Source organism: Hippoglossus hippoglossus, chromosome 6 (assembly GCF_009819705.1).
Source record: "Hippoglossus hippoglossus isolate fHipHip1 chromosome 6, fHipHip1.pri, whole genome shotgun sequence".
Lineage (NCBI taxonomy): Eukaryota > Metazoa > Chordata > Actinopteri > Pleuronectiformes > Pleuronectidae > Hippoglossus > Hippoglossus hippoglossus.
The window spans coordinates 4,925,103-4,941,401 of NC_047156.1; the positions used below are offsets into that span (position 1 = coordinate 4,925,103).

Below are 16,299 nucleotides of genomic sequence, written 5' to 3' on the forward strand. Positions count from 1 at the left end.
TCCTCTCGCTCCAGCGCTATAAATCAGGGTCTTGTATTCTATACATGTAGCCCTTATTGACCTTGTTTATTAAAGGAGCAGCATTACGAGGACCCGCGGCCTGTTGACTGGTTAAGGCCAAAAACAAACATCATTTTGGGATTGGCATGACAGTAAGTTCCACCATTAATGATACACGGCCCGGGTAGTCAAAACACGTCTTTGGATGTTCCACCTAGTGTAGCTCCTCGAGAAATCACCGGTTAAATATTAACGCCGCGAAAACTGCTATCTGTCATATTCCATTCCAGTCTTGTTCCAGACGAGTCGCTCTGTAGGCGACGACGAGCGCGAAACAAAACATGGGAGAGTCTGAGTCACGCAGTCTGCTCGAACTGATTTCAGGTCATTTGCCAGAAAACAGCATTCCAGTTTAATTATAGCATCCTGTGACAACTCTTTTCAGTGTTGCACCATCGTCTCCACTGTCACAGCTGCAGCCTCGAGGCGTTGGCAACATCGGCGACGAGGAGCATACAGATTTGGAGAAGTTCGAGGGAGGAACGCAGGAGGGTTCACTTTGCAGTCTGCTAACTTGAAATTCCCAAAACTCTTTCTGATCGTCTATATGTGTAGCTGATGAGATCTAGACAATCCGGAGCTGAGCAGAAAGAATAACGCTGAGCGTCACGTCATTCAAGCCGCCGCCGACATTTACTTCACTTTCAAATAACAAATATTAGTCTGTGGTTGCCGTGACCTCCAACTTAAACATGTAAGTTTAAAAGGTGTTTTGATTTCTGCTGGATAACTGCCGCATCCTGAGAAGAAAGCTATCTCCTCATGTTTCTGCAGTGACTCAGCTGGCCGCGGTATTTAAGAGTGTGGTGCTGATTACACCGGCGAGGTGAGGGGGCGAACACTCAGGACGTGCCACTCAATGATTCACTCTGTGTCACAGTTTTGGGCGCACACTGTCAGGAAGCGTCTTCCAGCCCCGTGTGTTGACGATGCAGCCAAACCGGACATGATGGTGAGGGATGATAATTTGTTGGAGCAAGTGGCCAATTTGTCGGGGTTCTGACTCATCGAACATGAAGGGGCTTTTATGTAAACAAACACCAGTAAAGAATTTTTCATTGACCACATCTGAAGATGAATCATTCGTCTCCAGAACGCCGAGCGGAGCCTGGAGGGGATTCTCCGCAGCAGCAGCAGCCGCTTGGAGAGGAAGCAACGCGGAGCATTCCTGCCTTCGGACCAGTGAAACTTAACATCCTCAATGCATGAGTCACTTCTGAACATCTGAGTGGTCACTGTTGCATAAAAATGGGCATGTTCCCTTCCTGAAGTTTGGGCGCATGACTTGGAAAGCTTTGGGGGATACGAGGAAAAAAAAAACTGAACAGACAAATTTTAACATTAGGCAAATCTCTTATGACAGCTGTGTACTTCTTCATTGTTCTGCAATAAAAATGAAATTCAGGGGATGAAGTGTATTTCAACATGTGATCCAACATATAACTCTTGGGTTTTTTGGGTTGTATAACCGACCAAACAGTGAAATAAACTGTGTTTCTGCAGTGGGCACGAGAATATGATTCCAGGCACCAACTGTGTGAAAGTTGAGAAGAGCAGGGTTTATACAAACTGCTCCCTCATTTAGTAAATACGATTTACTGTAATATGCTGCACAATAAGGGCAAATAGCTCGTTCCAGGGCAAAGATGTTACAAATATCCAAGAGTGAAAGTGAAGCCATAAGGCAAAGCTTGACCTCTCTCATGTTTGTTAGCTGGTGAATCATTAGTTTGTCTCGGGAAAAAAAAACTAACCAGTTAATCACAACCCAGAGAGACTTCCACATTCCAGAAAAAAAATTATTTTCCACAGATAAAGGTACTCGGTTACTTAAACGACTCTATTATTTACATCCAGACTTGTATCAAAACGCTCTTTGTGTCTTCCACGACAATTGACTCTCCCTTGGACAGAGGCGTTGGCCCCAATCCAGAATTTTCTTTTGATCAACTTCGAAATCCATTGTCACCATTCCATGCATACCATTACAGGGAGCGCTATTGGAGTTGGTATATATATTTTAAAAAACTATAATCCCTGCCAATATGGCACGAAGACGGAGCTCAATAACTGCAGAAGACAGGTTGGGGTGCATCTGTCTGCCCCATGCACCCCATCCATTCTCCCACTTTACCTCAATTGAATAATAATAGAAGAGGAAGCTCGGAGTGCTTGGTGTCTGTGTGTAGGAATGGAGGTTCATAATCTCCCTTAATGAGCTTGTTTCTGGGCTATTATCCGGCGGCCTGCCTGAGGGAAGCGCTGGTGTTTCCTATCAAGTGGCCCCGCAGCGCTGACCCTCGCATGGCTCTGCATATGAAATGTAAGGGCCGAGCCTTTTGTCTCCTTTCTCTCAGCCTCTAGCTGAGCCCCCCGAGCCATTTGCATAGTCGTGAATGGACCAGCCAATGTTATTAATTAATACAGAGCCAGCCTGCGCCACCTGACAAAATCCCACCGAGTGGCTCGAACGGAACTGTTTCATCAAAAGAGAGGAGCCATTAGGAATGAGAGGCCTTATTCTCCACTTCTCCTCGTCTCTCTCTTGTTCCCCAGAAAACAGAGAGCCGTGGTTTTATGCGTGTTTTCTTTTTCAGTATAGGGGCAGCGGTGGTGGGAGTAGTGGTGGGTGGTGGTTTGAATGGACTGCATGAAATAGGAAGGCCACAGGTGACCCGTTGTCAAACGTCTTGCAAATGTAAATCCTCCTGAGAGATCTGCTCCTTCTGCCGTGACTTTACCTTCTCGGCTCCGCTCGAGGAGGATTCTCAGCAGATAACCCCGGAGATTTACGGCTGGGAACGTTCCACAAACAAGGTTTCGAATTCCCAGCGATGTTCAGATGCATCAAATTGTTGACTCACTCACGCTCTCGCTCTCTCTCTCTCCGCCTTGCCCTCACTCTCCGTTTGCCTGGATACAGGTCTGAGGAGAGCATGCACAGACAAATGACCTGTTGCTAATCCAGAGCTAACTCCAGAAAGTCTCCCCTCTAAAACACAATGTCAGGAGGACGACTCTGGGCGGCTCATAAATTTATTTCCACTGCCTCATTGAAGCAATTAAGGACAAAGTGCATGCTGAGTCTTTCACAATGTTGCTTTGGGAATAGGTCCGATCACAGACACGCTGCCATTCCACACATTATTCCGCTGGCACGAGAGAACGAAAAGAAAAAAGAAAAAACAGATCTGGAGAGGAGGCGTTTTTTCTCACCCTGTCATATCGATTGCACAATCAGAGCAGGGGATTCCATCGCTTTATGTTTTAAATACCTGTCGCCTCCCTTGTATCTATTCATCTACACACACTCCTGTGAATGATGTCAGCGCAAGGAGCCGTTTTCCCATGAAGGGTTGTTGTTGGAGCGTTTCAGAAACATGGGGGTGTTGATGATGGGGAGTCACTCAGAAAGGGAGAAGAGACAAAAGCCTTATAGTAATAAATAAATACTTATGGATGCTAAAGGGCTGGTTGAGGCGCCAGTTTTCACAGCACTCCACCAAACTTGTTTGTATCTTTGAACGAGGTGTCGCAAACAGGAGAAACCTGCCCTATAGAGAATCCCAACATGGGAACTCAACATGGGAAAGCTATCATGTCCTCCAGCTGTAGGGCGGGGAGGCGTGAGAAGATGGTGGAGGTGCGGGGAAGGTGGGGGCAGGAGAGATATGAAAACATGACATGCCTTAGAATTGCCCGTGCAAAAACAATACGTTCCTCTGGCTCTCCCCGAACTCCTCTGTTCTCTCCTGCGTCTTCCCCTGCCTCCACCGGGCCGTCTCCTCGGATCATGTTAAGGGCTCCTCGTTCCTCCCACGACTCTCTGGATGTTTGATCTTGAGGGAACAATTCCCCTCAAGAGCCGAGAGACAATGGCCCTCCTGCCTCCGCCCCTGTCCATTCCTCTTCTCGACCCTGTGCGACATGGGAATGCCCCTCAACCAGGCAGAATCTGCTTTGAAGTGTTACTGGATGCTCTGCAAGCCACTGATATGCCTCTAAAACATGACCACATACCAGCCCGCGAGAAGACAGATGATGGACATCAGAACCTAAGAGTCTGACGCTTAAATGTCTTCCATGACACATGCTTTTCTTATGCAGAATATTTTCCCCCTGGAGGTAATGCATCTCACTTGAGTTACTGCGGGCCGTGACTGGCCCACAGCACACCTCCGCACACTGAGCTGTTGCCGCATGTTATGGAGCGAGGAGGGCTTTTGATACGTTGCAGAAATAAGATTTGACTCCGTGCGGTCATCTTTTTCTCGATTGCTCGTCAGGACACACAACACAAATGTTCTGTTAGCTCCGATTGCGTCCTACCTGTGGCACAGAGGGCGATGAAGGTCTGGACATGTTTGCGTATAAGTGCCAGCTTATCCTCAGGCAGCGGCAGCCTCCTCACAATGTGCTCAATGAAGTCGTTCGGCGTCACCGCTGCCAAGTTCCACTTCAACTTCCCCAACACCACCAGTTCCCATTCCTGGAGAGAGGGAGGGGGGAGGGAGGGAGGGAGGGAGGGAGGGAGGGGGAGAGCAGAGAGAGTTGACCGAAAATGAGAAAAAGGACTGAGAGTGTTTAAGTGACACAAAGTACGACCACATATTTACATACTGGGGCAGTTCTAGGCACAGCTGTTCAAGACTGCGGCCTAAAAGTGTGTGAATGTGACACTGTGGGCCCCCGGGGGCCCCTGTACAGTGGCGAGGGTGTGGGGGTTAAGCATTATTGTTATTACATTAGCGTCTGCTTGGCCAGGCCTGGGACAGAGAAACACCAGCAGCGCCACCAACTCAGGTGACCTCACAACACTGCCTCCCTCCCCCGTCTGTCTGTCTGGCATCTGGGGACTTTCCTAAAGAGGCCCACCAGAGGTTCTACAGTGTGTGTGTGTGTGTGTGTGTGTGTGTGTGTGTGTGTGTGTGTGTGTGTGTGTGTGTGTGTGTGTGTGTGTACAGTGAATATGGATAGGAAGGCTGTGCTTGTTGAGCAGGATCAGCAGTAAACCCCTGTTATCTTAAAAAGTTAAAACAGTATTTAATCTCTTTGCTCAATCTATGATTCATTTAAATTATAAAAACCCTTCATTGTGCGCAACAACGGTGAATGTGATTATTTCCTTTATTGCATCCTGTGTTTCACTAAAAAAATTCTGTCCGTGCCCTTTTGGTTCAGCCTTTACGTCTTACGCTCAACTTACATAAACAACGTCAAGAGCCAAATAAAAGATCAAGACTTTATTCTAAATCATTTACAACCTGTTTCTCAGGGGAAACACAATCCTCGGGGAACATTTCACATTAAAGGGCTTCAAATCAAACATGACTCAACTCCCTGTGTTATCGAATTTGCCTGCATTAACCGCTCTAAACGTCACAAATCATTTTAATGTGGGTCTCCTGGGAAAAATGTGCTGTGAGATGAGTGTCGGTGTGAGGTTGGGTGGGGGTGGGGGTGGGGGGGGGGAGCTATAGGTGTGGCGTCCTCTTCTCTCGGTGCATTGTTGTACTTTCACTTCTCAGCAGAGGTGATCAACGGAAGAGTCGGTGACTAATTTGGGAAATAAATGTGGTGGTTTGGTTCCGGACTGCAGCCTTGTGACCGGGACTATGGATGCTCCTCATTTTCCCTCTCAGAGAGAGAGAGAGAGAGAGAGAGAGAGAGAGAGAGAGAGAGAGAGAGAGACCACATGGACTCAGTCATGAGACAATTCAACATGGCTGCCGTGGACCCTGCTACCAGCTCAAGCTCAAAGTGACCTTTTCTTTTTTTTTTTTTTGCCTCGTCTGATTTCTCTCCTCAATGTCAGTGACGTGGACACATGGGAGGAGTTTGGGTTTTTTAAAATTTAAACTACTCATATGGGAGGAAGTAAGAAAACTAAAGCCCTTTTGACTTGAGGGTGAAACAATCATCTGATCGGTTTGAACAGGGCAACAAGTATCTCGGAGATTCGATTATTCGATCGTATGCAAATCTCCCAACGGCCAGCAGCGGTTTGTCGACTGCGGCCGCTGTCATGCATCATGGCTGCCTCCTGCCTCTCAAACAGCCTTTTCAATCGGTGCCGGCGAGCAAGATTCAATACAGCGAGGGCTGCTGTGACAAACCTTGCAACACAGGCTCTGTGCTGACAGAGTGGCAGGCAGGCACCCACTTCCTTCTGCTACTTGCCTTCCTCTGGTCACACCTTCTTTGTAACATTGCGGTTCTCTTTACAAGAAATTGTTACCAAAGATGAGAAAAAAAAAAAAAAAACACACCAAAAAAAAAAAAAGCGATCACATGCCCTGAGCAGCTGATCTCTGTTTCCTGTATCTGCATGTCAGCCAAAATACTGCCTTATACAGAAACACTGAGCGGAGGCCTCAGCAAACCGGTTCAAGGACTGAGGGCTTTGTCTGCAGAGGGAGCATAAAGGTAGGACGCACTCGGTTGTCTGAGTGCAGCAGCAGGCTACACGCTGCTGTACATGACCTCCACCTCAGGTCAACCATATGCCGCTTTGGGTTTTTCAAATGGTCCCCTTTTACCCGTCAACCCCTCTGACTGACCAGTCCGCTGACTATTGAACCCTTCGCTCGGCAGACGGGGGCAAATTAAATCTGACACGATATTCTCAAGCAGAAAATACATTCCAGAAAATTATCCAACAAAACCAACAGAAGCTCGTGAAGAACTTTGGGGGGGGAAGGCCACGCTGCAGCAATCAGCGTGGCGGCGGGCAGAGAGCCGCCCGCCAGTCAGGCAGCGAGGCAGGCCTGCAAACATCAGCCACGTCTGAATCATAATATGTGGCCTCTTTCACAACATGGGTGGGATTGGTTGTTGTTTACCGAGGAATGTTTGTGTAGCACCGCAAGCGCAGCGGGGAAATACTTATCTGATGTGAAACCCAGTTAATTAATCGGTTTGCGCTGGTGAAAGCAGCTGGTGTTATCAGGCCAGAGCGGCCTTATCAAATAAATAGGACAGAGAGGAATGACATTTATGTTGCTCTGCCCTGCATCATCAGTTATGTACATGTGCACATGCTGTAACCTATGCGTCGAATAATGTGTCAGAAGTAAGAGCAGCGTGACACAAACATCAGAAACGTGTGCGGTTATTTTGGGATGAAAGTTAAACTGTAAAAGGCAAACTTGAATTTCTCTTGTGTCTCTCTCTCGCTGACAGGAACAGAGTCAGAACTTTGGCTGGAGTTCAAGCTGACCTCGTTGCTCTGTGCAAATATCTGCCACCAGATGGCGATGGAGACCACTGCACAGACTGGATGAGTACTGTAAAGTCCAGAGGGTCCTGTACAGTGAAGAGAGCCCTTGTGGGACAATTCACTGAGGGGCTCCTGCTTTTTTCTCGGATCTTTGATGACGGCGTGGAGCAGAGCCGGAGACTGAACGACACATTCGGAGAAAACCAGACCAGCTCTGGTGTTTGGACTGAGATGTTCTCAGCTCAATTGTTAAATAAACACATTTTATTACCTCAAAATCAAATGCAATAAAAAACCTGTTGACTCTAAAGTAAACATGATGCAGAAACATGTCATGGAACTAAACCTTGTCTTGGGGATGACATCATGAACCCTAAGAGGTGCCACTGTGACGTTTTTGTGCACAAAACCTTTTGAGGCAAATGTTGCTTACCAGCAGCTCTTGAGGTCTGATGGAGTTATCTGTGTAGATGCAAAGCTTCTCTGCAGTTAGTGGACGAGTCTCTTTCAATTTGGATGCGAGGAACATGCAGACTGCGCCCAGCAGCTGCAGGTTGCACTTTTTGGTGGGTACCACGGCTAAAAATCTGTCCAAGTAGTTCATGGCCAAGGGAAAAACTTCTTCCTCGCACTTCTGCTCCTCACAGACCTGAATAAAAGAGACAATGCAGCAATAGTTTAGCATCTGCGCGCAGCAGCCCATCCTGCAGTGACCTTCCTTTATTTCCCAGCACTTGAAAAGTATATAAAACCTTTATGACACAACGAAACAAACGTCTAAATACATAAAGAGCGCGTATAAATTCAATGACACACATAGTTGGGGCCCGGCCAAGATTTTGCGCCCAGCCCTAATCGGTTGCGACATCATGAATTAAATCGAAATACATTATTTCACAAAGAATGAAATAAGTCTGGGACACAAACTGTCAATAGAGTCACATTCCTGCAGTTCACTGACTAAGAAATGAATTCAAGTCACAATCAGCCGAAGCCAAAAACACCCCGACAGCGCAGCACACGGAAACACACTTTTTTTCATTCGTCATATTTTCATAAAATAATTAAAAATACAAATAAATTATCCACGGCGGTTTTTTTCACATCATAATGTTCATTGGTCCTTTCCACATCATACCCGACAATTCCTATCCAAATGCACGCGCCGTAAATATGGATAAAATGTCAAAATATAAGACGAGTAGCGAGAGGTTGGTGTGGCGTGCGTCACCGCCGAGCCGATATGTTCATTTAAAAAATTAATTAAAAATCTCCAGTGCGTCGCACCGGAATAATATTGACATGAAAATAAAGATCGAAGCCCGGGGAATGTTTACACGCGGGTGTCGATCAGAAATACTCGATCAGGGGACAAGAATCGAACACAATTCCAGAGTGAGGCGATGCGACGGGGGGAAGAGCAAGACGAGCGATAAGGCCCTCGCCCCTTCCGACACTTAAAATAGATGCGTAAAATGTTCGCAAGGCTTTTTGCGATCATTTCTATATTCCGCGGACACCCAGGAGCCTCCTCTGTCAATGCCGACGGGCTTCGGGTGCTGTTATTGCGTTTATGACACAGTAAAGTCCCGTTTAAAGCCACGAGCGCTCCTGTAAAAAACCAACATGGCGATGGAGTAGCGCAAGGCAGCAGCGCATCGGGGAGTGCATACGTGTGCATGGAAATATTCAGCCCTAAGTAAAATAATAACATTAAAGAATCAACACGCAGCTGGCGCACGCGGCCGGGGGGGCATTTAAAAGAAATTCGGCGGTGTCGCGGATTTCTCGAGCTTTCAGAAAACGCAGTGCTCGCGAGCGGACTTTAAACGTGGTACGACAAAAAAAAAAAAAACTCGAGAAAACGACGCGTCAAACGAGGAATAAACAGTGAGAAACCAGAGCTGGGAGCGAGACGTGTTGTCCGTAAAATGCAAACCGAGCTCAGCAAAGCAGCAAAGGCAACAAGTCAGGAGGCTTAAAGAAGTCGAGCACGGAAATAATAAGCCTGTATAAGGCTTGTCAGCACTCGGGTGTCTCGGTGTGTACCTCCAACATCCAAGTAGCCAACATCCTCCTCATGAACGGCTGGATGTCTTTCTGGACGCCTTTGAAATAGGAATATTGGGGTAGAAACCTCTCCTCGATGGTCAACAAGCTCTGCAGGACCCTGTCATCGCACAGGAGGTTGGGATCGGGACGAGCTCGTATGACGGTGTCCATTTCGAGGCAGAGCAGCTCCATGGTGCCGCTGGTGCTTTCACTTAAGTAGAAAAAAGTCGGATTTCTCTCTCGGCGGCGGCGGAAAGCGGTGCGGCGGAGTTAAAAACGCAAAGAAAGGGATGGCAGGGAAAGTGTATTAGAGGCATAAGAAAGTGAGACTGCAGGGGCTCCGTCAGAGTAGTCCTGCCTCTCCTTGTTGAGAACTTTTTCCTCTCTCCCCACAGTGCGCCTCTACTTTCATCCGCCTGGCTCCGGCAGGCGCATGCATTTCAAGCCTGCCCAGCGTGCGCCACTGACGCAATTCACTTCATTACCTCTGTATAGACCAGACGCAACACGCTGCTCTCACTCCTCTTCCTTCCACTCAGGCATGCGAGGCAACTTTTCTATAAACTTGTTTCATTGCAAACTCTCACCAAACGCAGACGCAACAACACAAAGGGGGGATATGGCACAAGAAAAATACCAACTTACGTCGAGTTTAACAGGACTTTTACGCACATTTAAGGACTGAATTGGGATCAAATAAACAAATGTTATCATTTGTTTGGATGTATCAAATATATCCAGCTGATAAGGGTTTAGTGAAAGTATGATGCTGTCAGGTTGAAGAGATGTTTTCTGTGTTTTGTTTGCACTTATTTCTGAATCTTGATTGTGATAAGATGATGATCATATGATATTGTCACTTATGTAATAACACAGTATAAATAAATGTCTGTCTGGTTCATAATTGCGCACATTTACAGCTGTTACGCGCTACAATGAGCCCACTTTACTCCAAATAGTGCAACAAGTGTCCCTTGTGAATCAAACTGAATATTAGTTTGGCAGAAAAAAGATCAATACAAAGAAAGTGATTAATTAGTATTGATTTCTGATTCAAACAACTTGTCTGAGAGAGTTTTTAGTTTTTTTTTTCCAATGGACTCAATGAACCTGCGCTGAGGATGACGCATGTAGATACTGGATGTGGCCATAAAGGCTGCATGTTAACTTACAGAGGCCACACACACACACACGCACATACAGACACACACACCCACACGCACACACGTTTTGTCGACCATTTTTTTTAATAGCTGCCTCTAACTGCTTGTGGTTGGTGAGATAGCTTTCTAGGAAATTTGAGGCGGTGTTGAACTTTTTCTTCTTCTTCATAATCTTCTCGTAAAGACAACATACGTTGATCGTTGGGTTTGGTTTTTTTTTTAGCACAAAAACAATATTCCTGCTATAAATCATCTTTTCTACCCTTTAGGGAAAAAATTGTAAAAAAAAATTGGACCAAAGCAGGTGGAAACTCAGAGTGTAAGTAAATGAGCAGATAATTAAAAAAATGACTGCCAAATGATTTAGCCTCACATTGCAGGCACAAAGAGAATCTGCATGGGTAAATATGCTAATCCCTCTGCTATTCTTAGTCAACTTCAAAGACCCGGAGCCTTGAATGAAACAAGACTGAAGTGCATGAGGGGAAGACTGCGGGACTGTAAAATCCTCAGAGCTTTAGAGCTGTTAATTTCCATCCGAGGCTCGTTGGTTGTATAGCTGTGCTTGTGAGAAAAAGTGGGGGAAATGTCTCTTTAAAGTTTTTTTTTTTTTTTTTTTCTCCTCCAGTCTAAGTTGTTTCCTCCTCCCTGTGTGTCTGTGCGCAGGAGCCAATGGTTCCTCAGCGCTCCACCGCGGCTGTGCGATTGTTACTGGGCAGACTTCTTCTATACCTTCCTCCCTCTCTCTCTCTCTCTCTCTCGCTCTCTCTGGTCATTTATCAGTCTCTCTCTCTCTTTAATGGGTGTCGCTGTTGAAGCCCAAGCAGCCTATCAGGGCGTCTTGAGTGGCATCACGCAGGACTGAGGGTTCATGAAGTCTTGCTCATGAAGTCTTGACTCAATTTTTAGTTTTAAAAAATAAAATAAAAACTTTAAGCAGGAGAGAGACTTTGTTGTTTCCGCATGATCAACAAGTGTCAGCATCTTGAAACAAACACATAGGATGAGATCAACCAGGATCCTGGGTCAAGAAAATTCATCAAATCATTTGAATTTTAGGTGAAACAATTTTTTATTTCAATCTTTAATTCACATGCTCTGAGTTGGTAAAACATAGATTTCTCTACTTTATTGTGGATTGAAATTAATAACTGCAATAGGGGGTTTCACTCATAGGATGTAGCAACATGTAAAATGTATAAATCATCTTTTAAGCTTAAATGATCATATTTCTACATGGTGAGCTACTAGGAGAAAAAAAGATCTGAACTTGATCAAAAGTAAGAGCTGTGTCATTTCTGATGAGAAACAAAGAAAGAAGGAAAGAAAGAAAGAAAGAAAGAAAGAAGGGAGAAAGAAGGGAGAAAGAAAGTAAGGGAGCTGCGGTGGAGATGCAGGTGCTCCTAAAACCTCTTATCCAACAGCATCAGGTGCCACCAGCTCACCATGGATGCGTAATTACGCACAAAAGACAACTTATAATCACAGTTCCATGTCAGTATTGGTCACATTCTCTTTGTTGCAGAATAAAACAAGTAATTTAAAGTTAAACAAAATCGCAGGTCTCGTCTGCATAATCATCATCATCCGCCTGCACACTGCACATGGATGGAATCTTTAAATCTAGCTCCCCAAAAAAAGTATTTAAAAAAAAAAAAGCGCAACAAGTGAAAGATGAAAAAGCAGCAGCTCTGAGTTGTTCCTCTTTTAAATCAATAACTTTATCTCCAACTAAACACATTTTAAATCCTTCACACAAACTCACACCCAAGTGTCCATGTGTCAAAGTTTAATAGCGCAACTTGTCTTCTACAGATATTAACCCGCAGTTGTTTCTGTGTGCGCAGCAGTGACGCCAGCGACTCCTGTGAGAGGAACGAGACGCAGCAGCAGCAGCAGCAGCAGCAGCACAAACGCATTTCGTCCCCGGAAGCATTCAATTACCATATCACAATAAAATCGGAACACACCCCACGGGTTAGTACCGTTCACAAGTTACGACCCTATTCACAATGAAAGGTAGGCTGAGGAGGGGGCGGTGAATCATGAGTGAAGTGAAACTTCCGACGCTGCACACTGCAAGAAATATCTGTCGGGACAAATTATTTTATGCAGTTAAGAGCCTTTAAATCTTATTGTTTTGTTTTGTTTTTAAACCACCAGAGAGGATGAGAGGAGTCAGCGAACCTGCAGCCAATCAAAAAGCCTATTTAATAGAGAACAGTGTAGTTATTCGCCTTTTCCTCAACACTGCTTTAAGGACTGATCATTGGAAATAAATAATAAATAAATGCATTGGAAACAAGCAGGTTTATTAAGTCATATTTGTAGATGTTTCCGCTTTAAAATCAAATTAAATCAAATATAAAAACACGACTGAAATAGTGAGGGTGAGCACTTTTTGCAGTGAGGATCGAGCAGTGACTCATTGTCGCCATCACCGCACCTTTCACGGTTTAAATCACCGATGCGAAGACCAGAAACTGCAGACGACGATGCTGATGTGTTGTATTTCTTCTTCTTCTTCTTTTGCTGCCCAGAAAATGAGCACAAAATGTCCCAGATGAGACAAGAGAAGTGTCGGAGGGGGAATTTATCAGACTCCTGCTGAGGCAGAAACAGTCGTGAAATGACAGCATCAGGTCTGAGTGTGTGTTTGAGTAATAAAACCCTGAATTAAACAGCTTCATGGCTGCACACTGGAGTTTATATGAGTGTGACAGGCACCTTGACGATTCTAATTCCCCCAGAAACAAAAGAGGAAAATCTCATATTTTTTAATCACTAAAAACAAAACCCAAATACAGCATTTTACATGTAAAATGTTGTATAATACTAAATGTTAAAATGTCTTATTTAAATGAGCAGTAATCACACAAAGCAGAGTTCTAGGTTTTTCTATAATCTTCATGAACCTGAACATGAAACTAAAATAAACAAGAAGAGACAATGAAGGTTTCTTTTCTTTCTTTTTTTAAAACCACAGTTTTTCCAAACTGTAGTTAAACTGGTTTAAATAGATAATATCTCTTCAGCAATGTGAACAGAAAACAGCTCAGAACACAAAGTGAAAACAACACACCTGCATCAGCAGGTCAGCAACTGTCAGGCAGGAAATACAGCTCTTTTTAAAAAGGAATAAATTAAATTAAAACATTATTTTATGTTATTATTATCTAATATGATCAAACTCACCATAAAGCTTCTTTTAGGAATTCAAATAAATACAATTGATAAAGAGATTTCAAGTTACAAAGAGAGTTTATGTGAAATTCCACCTGTGTCTGTTCAGTTTGAATTATGTATTAATTGTTTATTTAGCTGTGTTTAAAATGTTCTTGGATATAATCCTCGTTTTTATGACAGATGCTGTTTGGAATAATTTTTGCAAGATTTTTCATAAAGGTATTAAGCCTCAATCTCTATCAGATTACTGTTGAAGGGCAGAAGAACCGAGTGATGTACGGAAATTAATTCAGAGATTTAATTATTTACGAGAAAATTACATAAATAAAATGAAACATTTCATTCTTAGAATTCAAATCAGCTCATTTCCTAATTTTCCTGATGAAAAACCTGCTGGATTTCCTCTTTATTTAGAGGATATAAACATATAAAATGTATTATTATTGAATTAAAAATAGAAGACGTGCAGAGTGATGTTGTGGACGGTGGGAAACATTGGAGGAAAAAAACGAATTTAATTAATAAATGATTGATTTTTTTAAACTTCAAAAATATGTCTTCATGTGCACAAACATAATGGAGGTGTTCACGTTGTCAGATAATAAGCAGTTTTCACATGGAGGGAGTTTATTCACACAGCAGGTGAAATGGCTTCAACAGCCCTGACACCAACATCCAGCCTCCTCCTCCCTCTTTGCCCCAGCTACGATCTAAAGAATTCAACTTTCTCAATAAACTTCTCGTGTCACTTCCTGCCAGGTGAATACAGCCACAGACACAGAAAAAAACATGGAGGAATCTGGGAGAGCAACATCCAACAGCAGCAACATAGTCTCATCAGTGTGCTGCGACATGTGTGGCAAAGAAAACCCCAAAAATACACAAAGCAGAAAACAGTTTTCAGCTGCTTCCAGTTCGATCAGGAGAAGCACCGTGTGTGGTGGCGGCCATTTGTTTATCACGCTCACATTTCCCCATCTTTGCTGTATTTTTCTGTGGTTGAGCTGCAGATGTGTTCGCCAGACAACAACAACGCAGAGAAAAACCTACTCGTCCGTGACAAACATATATTTTAAAAACAACAGACTTCATGCAAAACTTAAAATAATCTCCAACCGAAAAGTTTCAAACAGCACAAACAGTTTATTTTTGGTCAAATGTAGAATAAAAAAAATAAAATAACGTGTTTCAGTCGTTAGATGCAAAATCTGCAAGTGTTACACTTTGGTAACTTCAAATTTGAATGGTTATAAACTGTGAATCTATACGACCAAACATCCGGGATAAGAAAAAAACACTACCACACGACAATGTCTACAGAAATTCAGCGATTTCTGTAATTTCAACATTCAATGAAGAAGACCCATCACACGCTGCTGTTTTGTTCCAATCAAACACAAAGACAGAAACACAATCACGCCAAAAAACAGCTAAACAATCCTCAGCCTGCTTTTGAAAAGGTTTGCTTGATGATCTTCTCTCCAACCACGTTTGAGCAGGCTTCGTAAAAGTATCTCTGTTTGTGTTGTGTGTGAAGAAACATTCGATTTGTGTGATAACGGAAACTATCAAGAAGATTTTTGGCCCAAAAACCTGCCGTTTACCCTGGAAGCCCCGAAATTACTGCTCGTTTGCCCCAGTGGATAATTCATCATGAGACAATAGCCTATTAGCTTCTAGATTGGTTTAATGACAGAGACGTGAGCTTTTTGCACATCTGCAAAGTTCCCACCTGATCCTAAGCATCTGTGGAGCGGATGTGGTCGATGCCACTTTCTCCAAATCACCGTGAAATCACTGGTTGTTTTTTTTACCTGCTCTGTTGAGAGCAGCCCCCCCCCCTGGGTTGTTTTAAACCTGAGTGTTTGCAGCAGTGCCGTGAAGCTCGTCCCTGACATCTCCACACTAACCACCTGTGGGATTTCTCCCCCATCCATGACTGATGTTACAACAATGCAGCTTTGGCATGGAGTGCTCGCCCTGCAGACTTCCCTCAGACTCCCTCAGAAATTCTTTACGCAAACACGTCCTCCCCGAATTCTTTGAGACGTGCCCTTATCTCATTAGCTGGAAAAGAAACAAGGGGAAGCACGAGAAAGAAGGAAGAAGTGAAGAACAAGGTCTTAATTGTTGTCGTTTGACGTCTTAACGTTGGCTGTGTGATGCCGGGGAGAGGTGAGGGCCCCTCCAGACGTCTTCCTCAGGTACGATGCCTTCTCAGAGCCTCTGGTCGAGAAGCATCCACTGAGTGCGGTGGTGTTAACAGACATTCAACTTGCTCTCAAAGGCTGTGAGGATAACACACAGACTGTGTTGTTCATATTTGTGTGATTAACCCTCGATTTCTTCTCATTAATTTAGCTTGAAAAACATTTTTATTTATATAAAAGTCAGAGCAACAATTTCAGGGAGTAAGAAGCCTTGTTAACAGCATCAGAAGCAAACATCTATCTCCACATGGCACAACGGCTCCACAAGACATCTCTGGACAAGCTCCTAATTTCTGTGACGATCCACTCATCGTATTCATTACACACAACGAAGAATTCAAAGCTTTGCATTCGTATCTTGAGTGAAAATACTCAGAAGATTACGTGAAGTCACCCCGGGTGCTTTTGA

The 16,299-nt window shown here is 44.2% G+C and overlaps 1 protein-coding gene across 2 annotated transcripts in view; it reads right to left on the bottom strand.

The window, feature by feature from the left end:
* ccnd2a (cyclin D2, a) overlaps positions 1-16,299 on the bottom strand; it is a 146,608-nt gene that overhangs the window by 12,715 nt on the left and 117,594 nt on the right. Inside the window, exons 1-3 of one of the 2 annotated variants that reach the window (XM_034589134.1) lie at positions 9,329-9,797; positions 7,713-7,928; positions 4,390-4,549 (exon numbers count right to left, since the gene is read on the bottom strand). In XM_034589134.1, coding sequence (XP_034445025.1) covers positions 4,390-4,549; positions 7,713-7,928; positions 9,329-9,523 — 571 coding nt within the window. In that variant the 5' untranslated portion in view covers positions 9,524-9,797. Of the gene's footprint in view, positions 1-4,389; positions 4,550-7,712; positions 7,929-9,328; positions 9,798-16,299 lie in introns of those variants that run through there. The other variant, XM_034589136.1, reaches the window with a different exon arrangement.